The sequence below is a fragment of the Podarcis gaigeae genome (assembly GCF_964106915.1).
Source record: "Podarcis gaigeae genome assembly, chromosome: 14".
NCBI classification, from domain to species: domain Eukaryota; kingdom Metazoa; phylum Chordata; class Lepidosauria; order Squamata; family Lacertidae; genus Podarcis; species Podarcis gaigeae.
Window position 1 is genome coordinate 8,300,725 of NC_139690.1, and position 24,371 is coordinate 8,325,095.

The window sequence follows — 24,371 nt, forward strand, 5'->3', positions numbered from 1 at the left end:
CTGCATCCTAGCAATGTATGAATATTTATTCCTTAAGGTGCTTGGTACATAACTTTTGTTCTTCCATTATTTGAGAAGTTGCCAGTCAACCAGGACCCACCCACTCTGGAGAAGCAAGTTCCCACACGTGGTTTGTTTTTACAGGGCTTCTATCTTGCTTTCATGAGCTTCGCTTTTAGTTCATAGTTACGCTTTGTTTAGCTAGTCACCATAATAATGAAACTTGTATTGACTAGCACCATTCTGATGAACAGCCTTTTTTCTAATTGTTTTCACATATGTGGAGCAGGAGACTGGGGGAGCCATATTTTGGACTCACATTCATTGACTGCTAAGGAGTAAAACTAGGAGTGGGGAACCTTTTCCAGTTGCTGAAAACCACAGGTGGGTAGAGTGCTCTTGTGCTCAAATCTTGCTTGAAGATTTCCCTGGGAGAACAGAACACTGGACTAAATGGGCCATTGGCCTGATCCAGCAGGGTCTTCTTATGTTCTACTGCAACCAAACGTATGCATTTGTATTTCAGGGGCACATGGGGTCAATAGGACTATAGCCAAAGCAGGCAGAAGAATGGATGTGACTCTTTCCTTTGCACAACAAGCTGCATTGCAGCCATGCAGAGTCAAAGGTTTCTGTACCCAACAGCCTCTCTTCATCTTCATCCGGACAAGCAAGAGGCAGTGTCATGGTTTAAGAACACATTTCAACCAGGCAAAAGCACCTGACCAGGGTGTGGAGCAGAAACAGCGAGAGGTGCTGCCTGGAGACAGGCCCAAGAGCTGGAGAGAAGGGCAGGAGGACCATACTCTGCCCCCAGGATGTAAGCTTCGCTAAACCTTGGAGTAAACTATTGACATGAAATGAGCCAGTGACAATCCACTTCCCATGGTGGAGGAACAGACCTGCATTCCATGTCTAAAGGTAAAGGTAAAGGGACCCCTGACAATTAGGTCCAGTCGCAGACGACTCTGAGGCTGCGGCACTCATCTCACTCTATAGGCTGAGGAAGCTGGTGTACAGCTTCCGGGTCATGTGGCCAGCATGACTAAGCCGCTTCTGGTGAACCAGAGCAGTGCAAGGAAACGCTGTTTACCTTCCCGCCAGAGCAGTACCTATTTATCTACTTGTACTTTGATGTGCTTTCGAACTGCTAGGTTGGCAGGAGCAGGGACCGAGCAACGGGAGCTCACCCAGTCACGGGGATTCGAACCGCCGACCTTCTGATCGGCAAGTCCTAGGCTCTGTGGTTTAACCCACAGCGCCACCAGCATCCCTGCATTCCATGTCTACTCCACAACTAATGGGACATGGAAGATCAAAGGCCAGCTTCTCCCCCCCCCCAAAAAAAAGCGGGGGGGGGGAGAGGTGGAGTAGGCTTTTGTGTATATGGAAGAAAGAGACACACATTGATAAGCACAAAGAGAGAAAACAACTCAAGAAGTACCAAATGTTGATCTCAAAATGTTGAGTCCCAAATGCATCTCAGAAGGAATTATTTATTTCTTTTGAGGCTGGTTTGAAAACTATCATACAAACACTTTGATTTCATCTATACTTATTAATTCATCTACTAAATTGAATATATATGCTTAAGCAGACCTAGTTGCAGGGCAGCCTTCCCCAATCATGTGCTCTTTAGATCCTTTGGAACTACATCTCCTTTGGTCCCTGACCGTTGGCTATGCTGGCTGAAGGTGATGAGAATCGTGGTCCAAACCAGTTCAATCCAGGGGGTACAAAATTAGGGAAGGCTGCATTACAGTAGCCTCCTCCACATTGAAACATACATTCCACCAAATCTTGATAATGCCGACCTTAATATTGACTTCTTTGCTCAGGAGCTTATTGAGTCCAAAAATGGAAATGCATTCCCAAGCGCTCCAAAAACATTTCCCCTCATGTTTGAACATACTGAATTTCTTTTTATTTTTCCATACTACTGCTGTGTTGGTTTGATGTTGTCTTTCTGTTTTAATGCTATCATTTCTTTTTATATTGCAGTGCGATATAGCAGTGCTTAGAGGCCCCCCCCCCAATGAAGTGGTTTATTTATACTAAGTATTTATACTAAGAAAATGCACATTGTTTGGTTCATGGTGAAAGAGGAGGCACACCCACCCTTCATGGGAATTGCATCACCACCTAGTAAACTGATGAACTACTCATTTACAAATCTCACTTTCACTCACCATCAACTAGGCTGGTGTGGCTGATGGGAGCAGGAGCTCAACAACATTTGGAGAACCACAGGCTCCCCATCTCTCTACTGGGGGTCATTCACACAATCCATCTGAGCCCATAACAGTTGTGCTTTTCAGTTAAGCCTGTTGTCAAGGGATGAGCTGGTTTGTGTGAAAGCTGGCTGCTACTGCCAGACATGTGCTATGCCAGTGATAGCCAACATGGGGCCTTCCAGATGTTGTTAGTCTACAACTTGCATTGGCTACAACAGTATAGTCAGTAGTCATGGATGATGGGACTCATAGCCCTACAAAATTTGGAGGGTGCTGTTTTGGCTGCTAATGCACTATGTTGAGTCTGATTTGGCTTTCTGCATGCCATTGCAACGGAAGCTTATCAAGCAAATGTGAAAAGCTGATTAGGGTTTGGTTTAGCTTGGCACATGGTAGACAGCAGCCATCATCTTTTGACTCTGTTGTGGGTTGAGCTGGTGGTGCCATGGGCTATCTGGGTTGCATAAAGAACACAACTGCTACAGGCTCAAATATTTTATAAATGAGACCCTTGGGAGTTTGAGAGCCAGTGGATGGTATTTATTCCAGGTTAGTCAGCACAAAATAAACAACACAAATGAAGGGAATAAAATAAACAATTTTGATTAGAAATATGTCAACTAAAACTGACATTTACCCCCAAAAAGTAAAATAAAGAAAATGTAAAATATTCATGAGTTGTACTTGGATACAATTGTGCCTGTTCATCAGCCAAAGCCAAATACAATGACCAATAGAGTTTGGCTGCTAAATAATTAAAAACTCATGTCTGTTATGAACTGTGGTCTTCTAATGCCAAAATGTAGACTTCCCATGCCAAAGTACACAAAATAAATAACAGTGCCCATTTTTGCAAATTGACCCATTGCTGGAGAGCCATAAATACTTAATTACGCTGCAATTGTTATTTGGTCTGCTTGCTTTTTTTCAGTTATTTTTGGTGAACTTTTCCCCTGTGAATGTTTCCGTGGCTACAATCCAGGGACCCCACTCACTCTTTAGTAGCTTGAGTGAGTTCCTAGAGAAGTTCATGGGATTGCTCCAAGGCAAGGGGGTTGTGGGTTGCAATCACAGGTTGATAAGATTAGTTTCAGTAAATTACTGATTCCATCCTGCAAGCCTACACACACATTCCTGGGTACTATTGAAAATCTCCTCTGGGCTCTTTTAAGGGCACATTGCTATAATTTTAGCACTGAGCCTATTGTGGAAACGGACATTCTGCATTTTCAGCAATGGTTAGAATTGGAGGGGAGGCTGTAGGACATTTAGTTCAGAGGCGGGCAGACGTCAGCCTTCTGCAAACAACTAAGTTCTTTGATTATAACCCCCAAGCCACTGAAGTCAGGTGTGTAATAGGGGCTTAGTAGGGCAGACACGCTCCTAGAATTAAGAAACAGGATGCCTCTGTGCATGTGCTCAGCCCATAAATTTGTTTACAGTATCCAGATGGAGCTCAGTCATTTCACACATAAATCCAAGCCCGATCCCCCCCCAAAGCTTTCTTTATTAGAGCAGCCTAATTAAGAAAGAAGAGGCATTTTATTGTTAAACAATTGCAAATCAGAAATTGTTGCTGATGTACTGCAAAGCATCCTTCTGCCTGTGTCTAACCTCTAGCTTGATGAAGCAAACCCAGAGCTGGAGCATCTATAGTGAGTAGCTGCAGGGTCGCTGCCTTAAGGCCTCCAGTGAAGCAGAGCTCACCGCTCCACAGGCAATTGGTCCCATTGGATTCAGCTGAGGGGGACCCTTCCACAGAAACCAGATTGGTGCAGCATTCAGCAGCTAGCCTTTAGGTCAGTCCCAAAGCCGCCTTTCCCCTCGTCAGGGTAGGGTTGTGCACAGTGGTGGTTGCTGACTTTTGCATTGGTCATTTAGCCACCAGACCCTTAGCCTTCTTGGACCCGGTTTTTAAAGTGCAAATATATGTATTTATTTTAATTTTAAAAATCAAATAAACGTTTGAGCAAAATATCACACAGGATGTTTGCGGGAACCCCAGAGCAGGCAGCTTACTTTGAAGTAAAGTGGGAAGAAACAGCATAGAAGGCTATGTATGTTTGGGAGGGTGCTGCCCAGCTGGCACTGGTCTGCAACAGGCAGTGGCATAGCGTGGGTTGCCGGTACCCGGGGTCACACAGAGGGGGTGAGAGGGAAATGGATGTAGCACTCATGCACATTTCAACTGCCTAATGGCATGAGTGTCACCTAGGACATCGCAGCCACAGAGATAGGAAGAGGGATTCTGTCGTCTGGAGAGGTCACTCCCTGGTCTGCATGGAGAAACCGTTTTTAATGGATCCCAGCGAGGGAAGCATGAAGCTGTATTGAGGCAGCGCTGGGTGTTAAAATTTTGCACCCCTAACAATATTGTGCCCCTGTGGCCCCCAATGCAATGCAACTGGCAACAGGGCCTTCTTGGTAGTGTTTACCTGCTTACAGAATGTCTTCCCTGGTGAGGTGCCTCCGTCTCCCTCATTATTAACATTTAGCCGCAATCTTAAAACATTCTTATTTACCCAGGCATTTGATGGCTGAAAGATATTGTCCTGGCATCCCTGGCATTACTTAGCTATGAGGGTATTGGGTTGCTGTTAAAAAAAAAGGCATTGTTTTTGCTGTTGTGTTGTGTGATGCTCTGGGCTCCTTTGGGAGGAAGGGTCTGATTGAAAAAAAGTAATGAATGAAATAGCAGGAGTGGAGGCAGGGGGAAAGGAAAGCTTGTTCCAAATCAGAAAAACCTGCACTTACTCCTTGTTGACAAAAAAACAAGAAGCTGCCTTGTACATAGACCATTTGTTCATCTAGCTCAGCATTGTCTACAGTGTGGCAAAGGCTTTCCAAGATTCCAAATGGTATACATTCCCAGTCTTACCTGGAGATGATGGAAATTAAACCTGGAGCCTTCTGTGTGAGGAGCAGGATCTCTGCACTGAGTTTTGGAACTTTGCCTTACATACAGGTATGTTTGAATGTAAACCAGGTATCTGAATATGCAATGAAACTTCCACAAACATTCCACAGACTGAGATATTGATGGCTCTATGTTGCTTGCACAATTTGTACAATATGTGCTCTGAGGTACAATTTGTGCTCTGAGTTTTGAAGTGTTAGAGTTAGATGTAAAAAGTGTACATGTAAGATTATGAGACTTTAAGAAATAATATTCAGGACACCTTCAACTATGAGTATACCCGACTGCAGATTAGCAAATGTTTTGAGCTGATAAGAAGTGATATGGAAATTCCTTCTTTAGTCTTTGATCTGTGATGGCTCACTGACATAGACAAGTCATAACCTGATACTTCATCGAGGCACTCAAGTAATGAATATGCATGTGTGAAATAGGCCTAATTATCTCCTGTTTCTCAGGGGGGAGGACAGAAGAACAGACACATGTTTCACCTAGCACCACTCTAGAAGGAAAAGAGTAGAAAGGGATTTAAGAGTCAGAACCAAATCACAGGTGTTTTTAACTATCGAGATTCTCCCCCAACTTCAAGTTATCACCGCTGTTGAATGGAGCAGGCTTGGACCTGAACCAATGGCTTCAAGTTACAAGAAAGGAGTAATGGGAACGTACAGTCATATGTGGTGGGATTGTCCGTTAGTTAATGAATTTTGGAAACAGATTGGTATAGAAATATCGGGGATTGTGGGTAGGAAGGTGGGAATATCTAAATTAATGGTTCTTATTAGTCTGAGTAGCACAGAGTTAAAAACAAAAGAGGAATATAAATGGGTAAAATTGATGGTAACTGCAGCCAGACAGGTTATAGCGAGTAATTGGAAAAATTGCAGAAGAGCTAGGGGTGAACCAATGGAGGAAAAAACTGAATAATATTATAATTTTAGAATATCTAACTGTGAAGATACACAGAATGAAAGGGTTTAAGGTCAGTGAGAAAGAGGAGGATTGGTTTGAGAAGATATTGAATTATTTGGGTAGGTTTGAACAATTTAGGGCAATAAAAATGTTAAAGGTTAAATAAACCTTGTGGATGGAGGAGTGTTAACATATATAAAATTGTACATATGGTTGATTTGAATATGTTATTATTGATTATGTATACCCAATGTATCAGCCGCCTGGGGGGGGGGTTCACGTTTGTGTTTGGTTGTTGGTTAAAAAAAAAAAGTTACAAGAAAGGAGATTCTAACTAAACATCAGGAAGAACTTCCTGACAGCGAGTGTTGCTTGACAGCGGAATAGACTCCCACAAGAGGTGGTGGATTCTCCTTCCCTTGAGGTTTTGAAGCAGAGGATGGGTGGCCACCTGTCATGGATGATCCAGTCGAGATTCCTGCATTGCAGGGGGCTGGACTAGGTGACCCTCAGGACATCTTCCAACTCTAGAATTCTACGAATTACTCTATTTCACCATTTCCTTCCTCCAGTGGACACACCCCCATCTGCTGGCTGAGACTGCTCTGCAGCTCGGCTCAAAAGCAGGGATGAGCAACCTGCAGCCCTCTACCTGATCTCAGGCAGGTGGCGAGGATGGGGAAGAATTGGGGGCGGGGGCAGAGAAAGAAAGAGGAGGTGGCAAAGAGCAGAGGAAGCCAGTCTTTTGGTCCATCTAGCTCAGTACTGCCTATTCTGACCGGCAGTGGCCCTCCAGGATTTCTGACAGGGGTATTTCCTAGCCTTGCCTGGAGATGCTGAGGTTGAGCGTAGGAGCATCTGCATGCAGAACAAGACACTCAACCAGTGCGCTATGGCGAAATGGGAGCTCCCGTCCATTTGGGGGCTATGACTTCACCAACCACAAACACATTCTTCCCTGCTCCATCTACTGCCATAGTTTAATTTTAGCTTTATACAACTGTTGCATATCACCTGGAATTGTGATTACACGAGGCAACCAATGAGTGCAGCAAATAGATAGATGCAGGTGATAAGAAGCCCACAGACAGGCATTGCGGGCAGCTTCCTGCTGCCGCCCTCCCAACAATATGCAGAGGGACATGCTGCCTTTGAAAGAAAAGGGAAAACCAGAGACATTTATGGCTGTGAACAAAGATGCAGATTTTTGTTCTCGGTTGACGGCGGGAAATGCAAAATGCAAAAATGCACCAAGCACCCTTATGGGATTGCTTGCGGTGGTTCGGTTTCTCCTGCAAAGGAGGCGGTGTGGGGAAAGGATGCGGTTTGGTAAGCAGGAGGCACCGAGCGGGGTACGGAGACTCCTGCTGCGGCTCTCTCTCCCTTCGCTGCCGTCTCCCTCCCTCCACCGCAGCCAATCCTGGGCTGGACACGTTTACTCAAAAGCAAACCCACTGGCTTCAATGGGGTGGAAGGGTATTCACTCTACACGCAAGTGGGCGCGCAGCACAGCCGCCTCTGCAAGCCCAGCCACCCCGTCGCAAGGCCCCCTTGAACCCAGCGGCTCCTTTACTTCTGAGTAAACCGACCGGGCTTGCAAGTCCGCAGGATCTCATAAGCCTTTTTTTTTTTAAGCCCTCCCGTTCCTATTTGCAGCGGAGCCAGGGCGGGTTTTGCATCCCGCTCCCACGCCACCCGTCGAATCCTTTCCCCCCAACGTTCTCTCCTTCGCCCCGTTCCATCCCACCCCTCCTTTGCGATGGGCGTCGGAAGCGCGACGGGGGAAGCGCCGTGCCGGGTTTTCCTTCTTACTCAACGCACTCGAGGCGGAGTTCGGGAATGTCCGTGAAGGGGCGGGGGGAGGGGAGAGTGAGTGAGTGAGTGAGTGAGAGAGGTGGGAAGTACCAAGGAGCTGCTGCTCCGCGCGGCGGCTCGCGTGGCGTGCGGAGGTGCGCGCGCATTCCTCCTCCTCCTCCCGGACTGCCCCACCCCCTTTTTCCTTTCCTTTGGAATTCTGTCAGCTCAGCGTGCGCGCTCGCGACGATGGCCGGAGGCGGCGCGCGGCGGCCGTGTGAGGAGGAGGAGCGGGGAAGGACGGTTGGTCGCGTGAGCGGCGGCGAGTGAGGAGTGTGGTGGTGGTGGTAGTGGTAGTGGTGCGCGGGCGCGCGCGCGCGCGCTGGGCGCTGTTGCTCCTCCTGCTGCTGCTGCCGCCGCAGCGGCGGCCGTGTATGTGTGTGTGTGTTTGTGTGAGGAGAGAAGGAAAAAGGAGCCCCGCTCAGAGCCCGGCGCTGGGACCGGCCCGCCATGGAGTAAACCGGAGAACAACGCCGCCGCCTCTGCCTCCTTTTTATTCTTGGGGCGCCTTGGAAGGAGGACCTGTGACTGAGTCGTCTGAGGAGGAGTTGCCACAGCCGCCGCCGCCGCCGCCACTGAGGAGAGGGAGCCGCCGCCGCCTCCTCCGTCGCCGCTTCTCGCCCGCTCGCCGGGCTCGGGGCTAGCGGGGGAGCGATGGCGGCGCGGGGAGCCCCTCGGCGGCTCCTCCTCGGCTCCTTCTGGGTGGCGTTTCTCCTCGGGCAGCGCCCGGAGTCGAGCGTCGCCGCCGCCGCCGCCAGGAGCAGCTCTTCGCCTCAGCAGCAGAACCTCCCGCCCGCAGGTGAGAGAGAGAGAGACTCTCAGGCCGGGAGGGGGGAACGAGCAAGGAAAAAAGAGCGGGGGGGGGGAGAGAGGCTGCGCGCGCCTTGGCTTGTGGCCCCCTCCCCCCTTTTTTAAAGGCTTTGCGTGTGTCCCTCACCCCCTCCGTGGTGGGGTGTTTTTTTTTGGGGGGTGGGGGTTCCGTGTCTGGCATGTTGTGGGGAAGGAGGGCTACTACCGCGTCAAGTTCCAGCTTTTATCAATAAGCGACGGTGTTGCCGAGGGCCATTTCGGTGCTTTTGGGGGGTGGGGTCTGCGATTTCTTTTTAATTAATAACTTGCGCCGAAAGGGGGCAATTCCCTTCTCTCTCTCTCTCTCTCTCTCTCTCCTCTTACCCCCCGCCCCCTCCCCGTTCTCAAAAAAGAAAAACACAGCGCGCACACACACACGCCAACAACAACGGGATCCTGTCCTGCATGCCTCTGAGCAAAGGGAGTATTTATAGGGGTGGCTGTGGAGGGTCTGCTGCTGCCGCAGACAGCGAGTGGCCTTGCGCAGCGCGCTAGGAGTGGGCAGTGATTTTTTTCCTCCTTTCCCCAGTCCTGCTCCCTGTGTGTTGTTTTTAGTGTGGGTCTATCTTCTAAGCTGCTAGCTTAATAAAACAAAAAAACAAAACCTGGAGATCGAGGCAGCTTTGCATAGGTTGTGTGACAGAAATCTTTTCCTCCTTATTTCACGGCGTGTTTTTCCTCCTCTTTTGTGCTGGGATTTTTGTTTTGCTTTGTTAAAAAGAGGTCAGTTCCACTTGTAAGAGTCTCACACTGTTGGACACGTTTAATGTGCCAGCAGAGGCCACTGCACACCTCCGTAGTAATCAGTTGCTGGTGCCATTTACTACGTTGTACAGGAAGGAGAGGCAGCCACTGCAAAGCCATCCCTTCAATTTGGTATTCATCAATGAATACTTCGCCAGAATTACCCCTCCCCTTTCTCTCTCTGTAGTAATTGAGTTTGGTGAGAGAAATTCTCTTAAAATCAAAGAGCCTCAGGTGTGTTCAAGAAGACAACCAGCCTACTATCCACAGTGCCCTTCCCCTCGCCTGCCCCCCACGTTCTCTCCCCGCCCCCACTAGTGGAAGTGGTGTGAGTTGTAATACCATAAACATGCAACGTGCTTTAACTTCTGTTGGATTTAGCAGTGTGTACTTATGTCCTGCTTACATCAGTGGGATCCTGTGTGTGTTTACTTGGAAGCAAATTGCACTGAGCTCCATGGTGCTTATTCCAAACAATCAGCTTGTAGCCCGATTACGCTTCTGGAAAGTTATTAAGCTGGGCCCTTAGGTGGCTGCTTATACTATCATAAATAAGGTACATTAACAGTCTGATTAACATACTGTAGCATAGCCATGCATGTTATGTAGGTCCAGTATTATAGTCATGAAAGTCTCTTAAGTAGGTAAAACTGACATTAAGATATTGAGGGGGAAAATCAGCTGGTTAATTTTCTTTTTGCTTATTCCACAATTCTTGAGCAAAAAAGTGTTCTGAAATATACTCCCCACTATTTGTTCAGTTACTGGTGCTAATATGCTGACTTGTATAATTGAAATTGACGCTGCTCATTGGTTTGATTTTCCACCTTTTACATATGTAGGTTTTTTTGTGTTACCTTTTTGATATGCTTTACATTTGTGTTCTGTGGTTGTGGCCAATAGCAAAACAGTTGAAAGTGAATCTGAATACTAGTAGTAGAAATGATAGCTATATGAGTTTCTAGCAATATTCTTGTGCAGTTGTAAAGTGTATGTGCACAGGGAAAGTTGACTTAAGAGTAGCTGCTTTTCTGCTTTGCTGGGAAGGGTGGAATCTTACAATATGTATATGCAATTCAGACTGAGATTCAGTTTGTAAATCACAGAACATGTAGGCTACACGTGCTGTCCGTAAAGAACAAAATGAGTTGGGTTTTTTCCCCAAATGTCTTGGAGGATTACAAATTTCAAAGTATTGATATACTAAACTGGAGTTACTAAAACACCATTTCAGTTGTTGTTAAAAGTGTGTTATGCCTTATGATGTGGTGGTTTATCTTAAGGTATTAAGATAAAAAGTGGATTGAAGCATATTTGAAATAAGTTCTGAAGTGGGAAAAGAGATGTGGGTGTAGCTGTATAAGTTAACACCAATTTAAGGAAATCTGTTTTTTATCAGTGGTCAATGAATATGAGAATAGAACAGTTTTGTATGTAGAACATTAAAAATAGGCATTAGCATCTATATGCAGTTAATGATGCATGTTCCTGGCTGCTCTGGGAAGTTTCCCAACTCTCAAATCAAGGTGTGAGTCAAAATATGTAAAAAGGCAATGAAATCCCAACAGCCCAACAGTCTATCCTATGCTCAGCTTGGTTACTATGTTCTGCTTTGCCTCTGTTATGAGATAGACTTCATGTTTCAAGCTTTGACTATTTGGATAAATGTCACACTGCTATAAGTTATTGATGTATCTTTGACTATGTCATCTCCAATAGTCAAAATTTTGGGTATCATAGGACCATCTTCACCAAACAATTTCTACACAGTTTGTCATTAACATGCTATTAGTGTGCTGCAATAAATATTTAAAATAGGCTCCTGTGGAACTCCTCACATCAACCTGTGGAAGGGGCTACTGCTGTGCTTCTGCATGAGTCACTGTCCTGGGTGTCTTTTCTTCCATTGAGATTCCTGGTGGGGGGCAGTTTTGTTGTATCTTTGCTTTAGCAGGGAAGGAACTCATTACTTCAGCTGCAGCAGAATTACCTGTTCTTGGAGGTGGGCTGTCTGACTCATAAGTGGCTACTCTGAGCTTGGCTTCTTTCAGTTTGGGCACACAGCCAGATGCCTGCCATGAAGAGATACTGGGTGGTGGACTCTTCTGATGGCGGGTAATTCTTACTCTAGACATACCTTTTTCCCATATGTGTGCCTTGACTTATAATTTAGGGAGGGGGAAGTATGTGTTGGCTACCAGAAGTTTCGACATCCCATTATTTAGGGTTACCCTTTGAGTTCCCAATTTTTAAGGAGAATCTAAAAAGGAGACCTCAGTAATAATCTGATTGTTTTAGACTGTGCCATATCCAATCTCGCAATTTTAGTAATTGAATGGTAGAATAGGCATTTTGAGTTATCTTTCATGTTCATCATTTTGAACAGAAATGTATGGGTGTCTCCTGTGGTAGAAATTTGGGGTGCTCTTGTCCTCTGTCAAAAGGGCAATATGGGAGGGATGGGTTATGCATGGAGGTCAGTGTTTCCCAGAGCCAAGCCACCCCAGATGGTTTCCCTTGTTCTTTGGTAGTGTCAGTGAAGCAGAAGTGGATAGGAGATAGGTGAAAGAACTCTCCTCACACATTCATCATTCATCACTGTAACTGTTGCCTTTATAACAAAGAGACAGTACTTGAAATTCCCCAGGTGCCAGGCATGTTTTGTGACTAGCACAGGTCCGATTGCGACCATGGGGAGATCTCTGGGTGCCAGGTTGGCAACTGACATCTCCATCTGGTTGGCCCCTCCAGCCTTCTTAAGCGGGTAAGCAGAAGAGCTTATTCATTGCATCTATATCCCACCTTTTACTCCAAGGAGTACATGGTTCACCCCCTCCTCGGTTAATCCCTACAACAACCGTATGAGGTAGGTTAAGAGGCCTTCACTGGCCCAAGGTCACCCAGTGAGCGTCATGACTGAAGTGGGGATTTGAACCCTGATCTCCCAGCTTAGTCTAACACACTAACTGCTACACCACACTGGCTTCCAAGAGTACAGTAGTACCTCAGGTTACATACGCTTCAGGTTACCGACTCCGCTAACCCAGAAATAGTGCTTCAGGTTGAGAACTTTGCTTCAGGATGAGAACAGAAATTGTGCTCTGGCGGCGAGGCAGCAGCAGGAGGCCCCATTAGCTAAGGTGGTCTTCAGGTTAAGAACAGTTTCAGGTTAAGAACGGACCTCCAGAACGTATTAAGTACTTAACCCAAGGTACCACTGTACTTCTGTTATGGGACAGCTATATAAATTACCGTATTTTTCCATGTATAAGACTAGGTTTTTTCCCTTAAAAAATAATGTCAAAAATTAGGGTGCATCTTATACACGGATAGTGTCTTCCCCCATTTTCTTAAATCTGAGTCCCCCAAAATAGGGGGCGTCTTATACATGGGGGCATCTTATAGATGGAAAAATAGGGTAAAAAGGTAAATACATATGGAGAAAGCAAAATGTCACTTAGAGAAGGATCTGAAATATTTTACTTGAAGCTTGAATTTGTTTTTTTCTGGATTGTTTTATTTGATGTTTTAATGTGTTGTAAACCGCTTTGAGGTTTTTTTAAAAAAAGTGTAAGTGCTATAGAAATGAAACGAATAATAATAACAAATTCCATTGGGGGAAAATGGGGCCTAGATATTCTGTTATGGTGACCACAAACTAGATTTGATGGTAGCATTTGGTGATTAGCTTATATAGCTGACTTTCTAAGACTGCAGAGAGCGCAAAATGAGTAATGGATGAGGTGAATGGGATAGTGGTGTGGAAGTTAGATGAAGCTGCCCAAAGTGGCTGGATCAACCCTGTCAGATGGGTGCGGTATATATGTCATTAAGAATAAGAATAAGAATTGGAACTCTCCTTTCCTCCCCCATCTGTCCAGAAATCAATTCCAAACTTTGTCACACTCTTGTGTGACTGTGAAACATGGGTGAGGTTGTCCAGAAGCTACAATTAGGATGAAACATGTCCTTAAGCTCTGACACTGAGTGGCCTAACCTTTGCTGATGTGACTCTGCATGATGCGACCCTTCCAAGAATGTGTCACACATGCAGACATTTTGCTAGTCTATATTAAAAAAGCTAGTTTGAAGTGCTGGTATTTACACGCTTACGATATTCTGTATCACAGTTTAAGCAAGAAGCAGAATCCAGGGCTATGTCGATTTGGGACTTGGTTGGAAGGGGTAATATATACATTTTCTACACTAACGATGTTTGAGTGATCAGGGCAAGGGGAATGCTCCTTCAGAAGACCATGTTGGTTTGTGGGAACAAAGAATAAGGTGAGATTTATAATAATAATAATAATAATAATAATAATATATTATAATTTATTATTTATACCCCGCCCATCTGGCTGAGTTTTCCCCAGCCACTCTGGGCGGCTTCCAATCAGTGTTAAAAACCGTACAGCATTACATATTAAAAACTTCCCTGATTTGAAGATGCAGATCTGCCGCTGTTGTGTGCTCTGCCTTTCGTGGTTGCTAAGAAAAGGATGGGAATTCATTATTGTTCCTTTGCATCCTGGTGGGATTTTTAGCTCACTTCTTACTGAGTTAATTCCCAGTAGTTTTTCCCAGTCTCCCAAATTAGTTATGCCTTAATAGTTAAGCGATCCTGAGGTGTACTCTTGCTTTGTCATGTTAAACTCGTCAGTGAGCCATAGGCATTTGGGTGGGTGAGAGTAGCCCATGAAAGGCAGCCTACTCCTAGTTAAGAGCAACAGGCTATGCAGTTTTGCCTAAATAATAAATTACCGGTACATCTTTTTCAACTGTTGCATCAGATGAGCTTATTTCTGGGCACACAAACATCAAATGTTTAATCACTTTGAGGTATGTGAAGTACCCCAAAATATCATTTGGTAAATCATAAGGTGATGCATAAAATAAAAAGTCTGGCTCAGTTAGAAATTCTTTTCACATCAAAAGGCCCTTTAAGATGGTAGACTTCAACCTATTTCTTACAAAATGAAATACAAATGCAACAAACAAACACTCTGAGAAAATCTTTTTCTCATTATAATAACCATGTAAATTAAAATGGTACATCAGTTTCAGTAAAGAAGCTGTATGTATTGATCACCACATGGCTTTTCGCCATTTTGTTTTTGCTGATTCAGCCTAGCCAATTTGGGATCACACAATGCATGTGACTGTTGGTGCGTTGTAACCAGTTAGGTTTAGTTATGTGCTGACACCACTAGGTTCACATGAAGACTGTGTTTCCATTACTAATTACATGGGTAATCCAGGGTTGTTTTCTGAGCAGTGTTCAGCCCATTTGCACTCTTTCCTGAAAAATAGCCAAAAGGGGCCCCCTCTTTTCAAATCTGAGCAAGCTTTTCATGAAGCTGCCCTCCGCCTTCTCCAGTTTTGGCTCAGCGCTGGTGTCTAGCGCTGCATACAACAAACCATTCTGCTCATTAGGACTCTTTCCAGCTTCACTAGAAAATCTTCCTATAAACTTTTTTTCACAATTTCTGAAGCATAACTAGACATCTTTCACAAGAGCATGCAATGAATCTTAGAAGACTAAAGAAACCCCAATAGTCCTTAAATGCAATATTTCCATGACAACTGACAGGATTTGGTACAGATGCTTTAAATGAAATGTACCCCTTTAAATGAATCCTTTTGGTTATCCTGAAGCAGGTTTTCCAAATTCTTCATTGTTGTTTGCTGATAAGCATGAAAAGAGGCCACTAGGTTGTGAAATCACTCAAGTTGCATTAATACATTAATGAGAGCTGTTGCTTGTATGGTCAAAGTGTGTCTTTTTGCAGTTGTGAGGTCATGGGTAACCATTAGATGTGTCTAATATCCAGCTGTGATATGTTTCATAGTTTCTGTTCTTTCTGTAATATCCAGGATATTGGAGGGAAGAATACTGAGGTAGGGGCTTGATCCTTTGCTGCTATGAAAAGGAATGACTTCTAAATTACATGCTGTTAATGGGGAGCAGTGACATGATGAGTGACATCATGAATCTTAGTTACAGGTAGGTAGCCGTGTTGGTCTGCCATAGTTGAAACAAAATTAAAAAATTCCTTCCAGTAGCACCTTAGAGACCAACTAAGTTTGTTATTGGTATAAGCTTTCGTGTGCATGCACACATCTTCTGTGCATGCACATGAAAGCTCATACCGATAACAAACTTAGTTGGCCTCTAAGGTGCTACTGGAAGGAATTTTTTAATTTTGTTTCAATGATGGGTCTTGCAACTTGTTGGTGTAAATTTGAGTGAAACAAACTTACATTTGAACCATTGAAGGGGCATTAGAGGTATTTAATTCTAGTGGAGCTTTGTCCAGTCTAGTGGCTTCAAATGCTTATTTCCTTTTGTCTGAAAATAGGGCAGATGTTTTTACTGGAGGATCACCCCCACTATTAATGCTGTACAATACAAAAAATATTATGAAATGCATTTTTCATACCCATGGCTACTCCAAAAACTGAAGTTGTCAAAATGTCCTGTGATATTCTGTCAGTAGCCATGCTGAAGGGAGCTCTTCAGCACTTCCGCATTGTATTTTGCAGAAAAGAAAAGAGGAAGTGATATAGCAGCACTGATTACTGGGCATACCAATATATTCTCCAGCTCCATAAAGGTTGCTCCCAGGCAGAGCAGAGATAATAGCTATAGTAGGTGCTGTAGAACATTAATCTTGGGACCTGAGGCAACAGAACTATACTACCAGGACAGGGAAAGCCCCTACCTGAGGAAATGCTTGTGTGAGACAGGCTCACGCCTCATAGCTACCAATGAAAAGATAGGATGTGAGGAAGCAGTCTCCAATTCAGTGTTTGTCCTTGTTACTGTGATGGGATTCTCGTGGATTGTTGCCAAGTTCATGTTGTGCCCTCTGAAGTGGCAAAGAAAGGAGGATTGCGGGGGAAAGACCCCCGGAATCTACTGACGGTCTCATTTCATCAGGATTTGTCTGCTTTCTGATTTAAAATATCAGTTCTATCTAAAATTCTTTGAAATGTGTTGCAGCTGAAGCAAGGATTGTCTATTCAGGACATAATGACCTTTGCACATTGACATACCCTTTATGGCCATCCTGAGCTGAAGATGCTTTGCAGCTTTTTTATTTAGTTGATGACTACACTTATAGCTACACACCATAATATAATGTATTTGTTTAATTTTGTTTAATTTATTTTCTAGCTCTTTTTAAGAAGCTCATGGTCGCATACATGGTTCTCCTCTTTTCCACAACAGCCCCGTGAGGTAGCTTAGGGTGAGAGATTGTGATTGGCCTGAGATCACCCAGTAAGCTTCATGGCTGAATGAGAATTTCAACCCTGGTATACCAATGCTGTATCCACTACCCCTTATTGGTTCAAGCTTCCTTTGAGTAGCTTGATTCTTTTTCTCATTGGATTAGTTTCTGTGATTTGGATGAAGACACAATTTTGTAATTACTGTATGGCACATTAGCACCTCTCAAGAATATGCTTCAGAAAACAAGATTCCTGGCAGAGACCTTCCTTGCATAGAATAAAAGCTACATCCTATATATGAATGGTTATGTCCAGGAAAGGTTTGCTTCTCACTTAGACTTTTCTTCATATGTTGAACTCCTATCTATATTTTTATAGTCAGACTCCACATCCATCTATGTTTCACTTACATAATGTGAAATGGTATTGCTTTCAGTAGCTAGGGAAGATTTCCTACTTAATCTGCAGATTCAGGCTGACAATTTTATGATATTCACTGACTATATTGCTATTCAACTTTACTAAAATATTTTTTTCTATTGTAAAACCCATATGTCTCCAAAATACTGAGGAATGTATGTCCCTGGTCTCACACCCAAAATTTCTTACTCTGTTCATCAAAGTTGAAGCTTTTCTGTTAGTTTCTTATATTCACATCTGCAGAAATGGTGATAGGAAACCTTTCATATGAAGCCAATGCTATGGATTCTAGTGAGCATAGGTTCACCCTTCCAAAGTTTCATATTACCTTTCAGATTCTTTTCCCCAATGTATTATTCTTTTCTCTATCTAGTGCTTTCTTGTATTTTTGAGTACCCTACAATGATGCTGTGCCTGTTGTAAATTTCTGGTGCATGATGAAAATAACACTGTGTAAGACTCCACATCCCTGAATATACCGTATTTTTCGCTCTATAGGGCGCACCGGACCATAGGGCGCACCTAGTTTTTTTTTTGGGGGGGGAAATAAAGGGGGGGGAATTATTTCCTCCCCCAGCCCCAAAGAGCAAAGAAGCTGAGACAGCCAGTGGGATCCATCCCGCTGGCTGTCTTGGCTTCCTCTTTAGCCACACACAACCTCTCCAGCCGGGATAGGCTGCGCATGGCTTTGTCATCCCGCTCGCGGTCTTGGTTCCTTTATAGCCGTGGAGCTGGGCAGGGGGAAGCCCGAGCTTCCCCCGACCCCAGTTCCCAGAATGGGTCCGGGATCGGGGGTGAGGTTGTGCGCAACCTCACCTTCACTCCTGGAGCTTGCTGCTATCCGCAAGCCTTCTGAGCCCGGTGGGAACTCCTGCGGGCTCCCCAGGCTTGCGGATATCTGCCCGAAGCCCGGGGTGCACTGTGCAGCGCTCCCCGGGCTTCAGGATGCAGGCTGCTATCCGCAAGCCTTAGGAGCCCGGTGGGAGTTCCCGCCGGGCTCCCAAGGCTTGCGGATAGCTTCCTGAAGCCTGGAGAGCGAGAGGGGTCGGTGTGCACCGACCCCTCTCGCTCTCCAGGCTTCAGCGAAAGCCTGCATTCGTGCCATAGGACGCACACACATTTCCCCTTCATTTTTGGAGGGGAAAAAGTGTGTCCTATAGAGCGAAAAATACGGTATTTCATATAATATAGTAGATGGAATTGCCTTATTTGATGACAAGATGCTGATGACCAATTGAAAAAATTGATGGTTTAAGGTCTGTGATGGCAAGATTTGAAGTGTAAAGTTTTGAAGTCATCCAAGAAGACAACAGTACTAGGAACAGTTTGATAGTATATGGAAATACAATATACTCAAATTTTATATTGTATTACCAGGATATTGTGCCAGACCTATCTGAAATGTCTCTTCTCTGGATAAAGGGTGAATAATTTTATCTTCCTGAACAAACAATCTCAAGACCACTTTCTATGTTAATAAGCTTTTCAGGTAATTAAGTGGTTTGGTTTTTATATCTAGAAAATGCTGTTTTTACAAACCAGTTGGCATATATAATAGTGATGGATGCACTCCCATGGCCAATTTGAAATTGGTCTGCTAAAAGCAAACCAAGAAGATGTTCACTGGGTCTTCTCTATTTATGATGCCTCTAGGCTCTTGATGCCCTGAAGGTGTTAATGGGAGAGGAGTGGGACCTAAGGGCCATATTGCATCTTAAACCCTGCCCACCTCATGATTATTTGCACTCTCCCCCCCCCCCCCGGTAATTCCAGAGGTGGAAGTTGTGTGGAGGGGTGCAGTCTCCAAATATGCTCTTGTGACTGAGGCATTATGGGAAATCTTTCCTGTCACTGATTGAACCCTCCCTACCGTTGCTTTCACCCCCTCAGATATATGAAAGAATATTGCGGTTAGGACCCATACTGTGACAAGGAAAACGGGGTGAAAGTTTACATCACTGGGAAAGGCAATTACATCACCAGGGTCCAGAGTTTGCTCTAGGATGGGACATGAATAAAATTGCTGTCCCCTAATGGGTAGACACATGTTGACTTCACTCTGATATTGCCTGGGACATGATTTTCATAAAAATGCTGGGATGGTGGAGAGAGCTTAGATTCAGATGTAGTGATTTACTGAAAGGCACACAACTCTCATGTTTGCTGCTCCTGAGGCCTACTGGATATGAACACAATAGCCTTCTCCTCAATTGTGATTCTCATTAATTGGCATTGGAGGCATAATGCTTTTGACACTGAAGGTACTACATAGATATAATGGCTGAAAGTAATTGATAGCCTTATCATTCATTAATATGTCTAATCCTCTTTTATAGCTATCCAAATCAGTGACCATCAATACATCTTGTGCTAGTGAACTGTGTAGTAACTGTGTAGTGAGTGAAGACCTACTGTATTTTGTCTGTCTGAATTGTCAAACATTTTGCTTCATTAGATGGCCTTGGCTTCTAGTATTATGAGAAAGGGAGCAATATATCTCTATCCCCTTTCTGCACACCTTGCATGATCTTATACAGCTCTGTGATGTCTACCCTTATTCATCTTTTTTCCTAAACTAAAAAGCCCCAAATGTTGTAACCTTTCTTCATAGGGGAGTTGCTGCCCTATTGTATTATTTTTGAGGTGAGGCAACCATACCTGTACACTGTATTTCAAGTGTGGAGTGCACCATAGATTTGTATAATGGCATGATATTGGCAACTATTATATTTAATCATTTCCTAGGCCAGGAGCTGGATGAGAGCACAGGGAGACGAAAAATGATTCTCTCAACACTTTTTACACAGGCTGTGACCATTTTGCATGGGAGTTCTGTTCCTGAACCCCGCGTGCATTAGTGCAGCTTGGATAAAGCTGTTCTGCCCCGTTATGGATCTGTTACGCCCCCCACCATTCTGCCCTCTTCTGGGTCCAAAAGGACCCATGCATTGGTGGTCACATGTCAATTGGATGTGCACCAAATGGTTGCCAACTGTATTGATCAGGCACAGAACCAGGATGAAGGAAGTTTCCATCTTTTATGTAAGTTTTATTATTTGTTTTGGCAGATCTACACAAAAGATAGATTATTAATTCCCATATTTATATCTGGGGGAAAGTAACAATGGAACCCCTGCTTCCCTAAGCATTTCTTTCTTAGAGCATGTGCATCCAGATATATTCCTGCACTTTATTTCCAGAAGAGTTCAATAATGTTATGATTTCACATTTGTTGGGGTGCTGTTGGTGTTTTGTCTTTGCTTTCTTTCCTTAACATTTCATTATACTGGTGGTATGATGTGGAGGTGTTGTATTGTGGTCATGACATCTAACACAAAGTTCAGCCACAATGTGTAGGCTGTTTGGGAGACCGACTTGAACTTTTCATCTATTCTTGTCAGCGTTTGAATTTAGCAATGCTCCAGGTGCCTGTGACTAAGAGTTCCCTGATTGTGAGCACCTCCAGAAGTATAGTTGCAGTATGTGGTGCCTGACTGAGATGCAGTCTTCACTTCTCATTTCCCTCTGTGGCCCCCTAGTTTCATGCCGTGGCCCTCTATTAAAACAATTTTATCTGTGCCCCCCTTGGAATATCCAGGGGGCCCTCAGGAGGCCATATGGCCCCCAGTTGGGAAATGCTGGTATAGAAGTTAGGATGTCTGTAGGACTAGGACCTAAGAGACCAGGGTTCAAAATCCCACTCAGACATGAAGTTCACTGGGTGTTACTGTCCTTTACATGACTAAACTTAAGTCCCACTGTGGTCTTTGTATGGCCTGTTTTGCTATGGCTGGTTATAACCCTCCAAATACCTCAAAATTCAAAAAGAACCCAATGAATTTTCTAAATAAATAAATAAATAGAAATTGCTGCTGCATTGGGGGGGGGGGGTGACTAGACATTGTGCTTTTGCTCCCGTAGCCATGTGCTGAATAACTTTTCTATCCCAGTTTCTAACATTGATGCTGGGCCATCATGGCTGTTCTGCTGTGTGCTGAAGTTTGCTATAGTTAATGGTGCCACATGTCTGGGGTCAAGATTAACAGCTGTGGGGCTGGCAGACAGGGCAGTGCCTCACTTTGACCTGAAAAGAGATCTCTGCAATTTCATTTTATTTTGGAGGGGAAAAAGACTCTATGTGTTTTCTCTTGAACTCTCTATTTTGTGAATTAGATTTTTTCATATGCTGTGGTGCAAAATTGAATTGTTAAAATAGTTGTGGATGTAGAATTAGCTGAATGTTTACTATTTAATTTGTCATATTGTCTTAATGATTATTTTTTAAAATAATTTTAAAAGGATAGGTGACTTGCTGGCATACAAAGTGAAAATCAAACTTGGTGTGATAAACAAAAATACCATGAAATTTAAAAAAAATCAAAGCTCAGCACTTTTAAAAGTCCAATTTTCTTTACTGTAGTTGGATACATTTTAGAGCATGTTTAGCTACTGTTGGATTCAGTGGGACTTAAAAGTGCTTGAATTGGCTAGATCATGCTCTTAGACTTCCCAAAACTGAGCAACCTCCTTATTCTGTTTCCAATATATTCATTTCATTTATACTCCATGTTCTATCTAGCTGACGTATATTTGAGGCCCTCAGTAGGGATCTGGCAAGTGGTTTGGAGTGTGGTTTGGGCTATAAAAGAAATCCCATGTCTTGAATGGAAGTGATTGCAGCTGAAGAGACTTTTTTCCTTGGGGGATGAGGTAACTTTACTCTGGTTGTGTGAAGTTTTAGTGGATAGAAACCAAAGTATATGTTAATTGTTGATAAATTTCTTTTAATTTTGTATCCATGAACGTAACTTGATCTGAGCTTAGGAAATTGCAGTGTGATCACAATTTACACACATCTAACACGTCTAGTTTCAACTTAGTGCAGTCTGGAGCTCTCAAATTTGCTTACTGGGTTCTAAGAGGCTTGCAGGAACTTGGATGGTCCTGCAAAATCTTGTGAGAGCCTCCTGGAGCCCAGTTGAGAGCATTGCAGAGCCCAGTAAGCTAGGCAGAGGGCTTAAAAGCTCTTCTGCTTGCTTTGGGTGGGGTGGGGGCAAGGCCCACTTGGCACACAGCTTCAAAAAGGGGGGAAATGCTCACACAGGCGGGTCCAAGAGAGTGGTTTGAGTATATGTGTTTTTGTATATACATGCCATCTCTGGAACGTAACCCCTCTGGAAGACATGATCGTATTGCATTTCTATGCTAGAAGCAATCCTTTAGCCCAGGGGTTGTCAACCTGGTCCCTACCACCCACTAGTGGGTGTTTCAGGATTCTAGGTGGACGGTAGGGGGTTCTTCAGCACAAGCTGAATCCTCCTTCCATTGAGCACTGGTGGGCAGTAAGGAAATTTCACCATCAAGAAAGATGCATTAGTGGGCGGTAGGTATAAAAAGGTTGACTACCTGTGCTTTAGCCCCTGATTTTGACATGCATCTAAAATTTTGTTGGCACATACAGTAAGCCTGCAACTTACATAGGGGTTATGTTCTGGGGATCATACGCCTAAAACCAAAGTGGCATATAGTCAAAACAAAGTGGCATATAGTTTGATGGTGGATGGGATTGCCAAAGCCTTTTCTCCTGGATGCCCGACCTCCGTCTTTTTGCGAAGTGTGTAAAGCTTAATGCGCACAAGTTTAATTTGGCCAAAGTTGTGGGAGGGGCAAAGTTGTTGAGCTTTTCTTAGTTTTTCCCAAACTTGTTGAGCTTTTCAAAATCTCAAAAAAGAAGTTTTTAAACTATTTTTAAGGTATCTACACTTCTGATGTGGGTTGCCATATGTCCAGATTTTCCCAGACATTTAACCAATTTCTTCCTGGGCACTGTTTCCAATGACCAAATCTCGACTTTGTCTGGGAAATTCCGGACGTATGGCAACCCTAGCTTATAGAACAGTCACTCTGATATGTTTGTAGCAAGATTAAACAGTGTTGGCTATATACTGAACTTTCATTCTGATTTGTTTGTGGGGAGGCTAGATGACGTTTCGTCAAAGCAAGTATTATCCCATGCTTTCTACTGCATTTACTCATTACTTCCCTTACTGAAAAATGTCTGATCTTTTGGTAAAGTGGCTTTGTGGCAGAAGAGCTCCCAATTAACTGAAATTGCACAACCTGAATTTGCTGGTATGTGATTCAGTCTGACCCCAAAATAGTGACACATACACACTTAGTGAATAAAAACAGCTATATTGATTAACTGAATTGAGGAATTGAGGAAACATAAGAAGCTGCCCTATATGGAGTCTAATGACTGGCTTGTTTAACTTGTTATTGCCTACTGTGCACTGACTCCATGTTTTCGTGTAGGGTTTTCCCCCATGTCTTCCTGGATATGCTAGTGATTTAATCCTGTTACTTTTGCATACATTTACACTATACCACTAAGTTATGGCCCTTTCTCAAAAACATTTGTAGTGTTTCAGTGTAGTTTTGTCAATAAGGGAAACTTTTCTTCATTCAAATGGAAAGTAAAGTATATATCCAAGGCATGTTCATTGAATGCCAATTTCACGGGAAAATTTGCATATATACACACGATATTATGCTTCTCATAAAATTTCCTTAGAGTTGATAGTGCATCTTTGAGTAATAAGCTTGGTTTTTGAGAATACTAGATGTCTAAAAAATAATCTGAAGTCGTTCTTTCATGCAGACATTTTTGAGAATACTAGTTGTCTAAAAATTGATCTGAAGTTGTTCTTTCATGCACATTTTATTGCACATTTGGTATTTTAAAGTGAGTGTTGTCATATGAGATACTTTTTCTCCTTAAGACATCTTTATGTAAGCAAAGCTGAATCTCAAAATATCTGTTTTATTGAACTTGGTTTTCTAACTATGTCATGATCATAATCTGCTAAAGATAGGAGAGTTTGTGCACACTGTTCTCAGGTTCATAATATGAGGGAAGTGACGTGAGGAAGATTGGAGCATGCTGCTCTTAAGTCTATCTAAATGACTCTTCAAAACTCTAGTAAATGCTTTCAGATGCCTATTTGTGCCTGTTTGATATGAAAATTAAGTGGCCTTCTTACTGATTTGATATCTTTCAAATCACCTTAAAAAAATTGGAAGGGTATGTTCTTCCAAGGAAAAAATAAGTTGAAAGCCAAATCTAGCTGCTAAATGTTCAAATCCTTAAAATGTTTTAAAACTAAATACAGTACACAATGTAGTAACCAAATTAATTCTTCTAGCCT

At 43.6% G+C, this 24,371-nt stretch overlaps 1 protein-coding gene across 16 annotated transcripts in view; it reads left to right on the plus strand.

The window, feature by feature from the left end:
- Nucleotides 1-7,950: 7,950 nt before the first annotated feature.
- The window catches only part of NEO1 (neogenin 1), a 105,189-nt gene continuing 88,768 nt past the window's right edge, over nucleotides 7,951-24,371 (plus strand). For 9 of the 16 annotated variants that reach the window (XM_083712423.1, XM_083712424.1, XM_083712426.1 and 6 more), the window contains exon 1: nucleotides 8,106-8,716. In XM_083712423.1, coding sequence (XP_083568549.1) covers nucleotides 8,572-8,716 — 145 coding nt within the window. In that variant the 5' untranslated portion in view covers nucleotides 8,106-8,571. Of the gene's footprint in view, nucleotides 8,717-24,371 lie in introns of all 16 variants that reach the window. The other 7 variants (XM_083712430.1, XM_083712435.1, XM_083712432.1 and 4 more) reach the window with 7 other exon arrangements.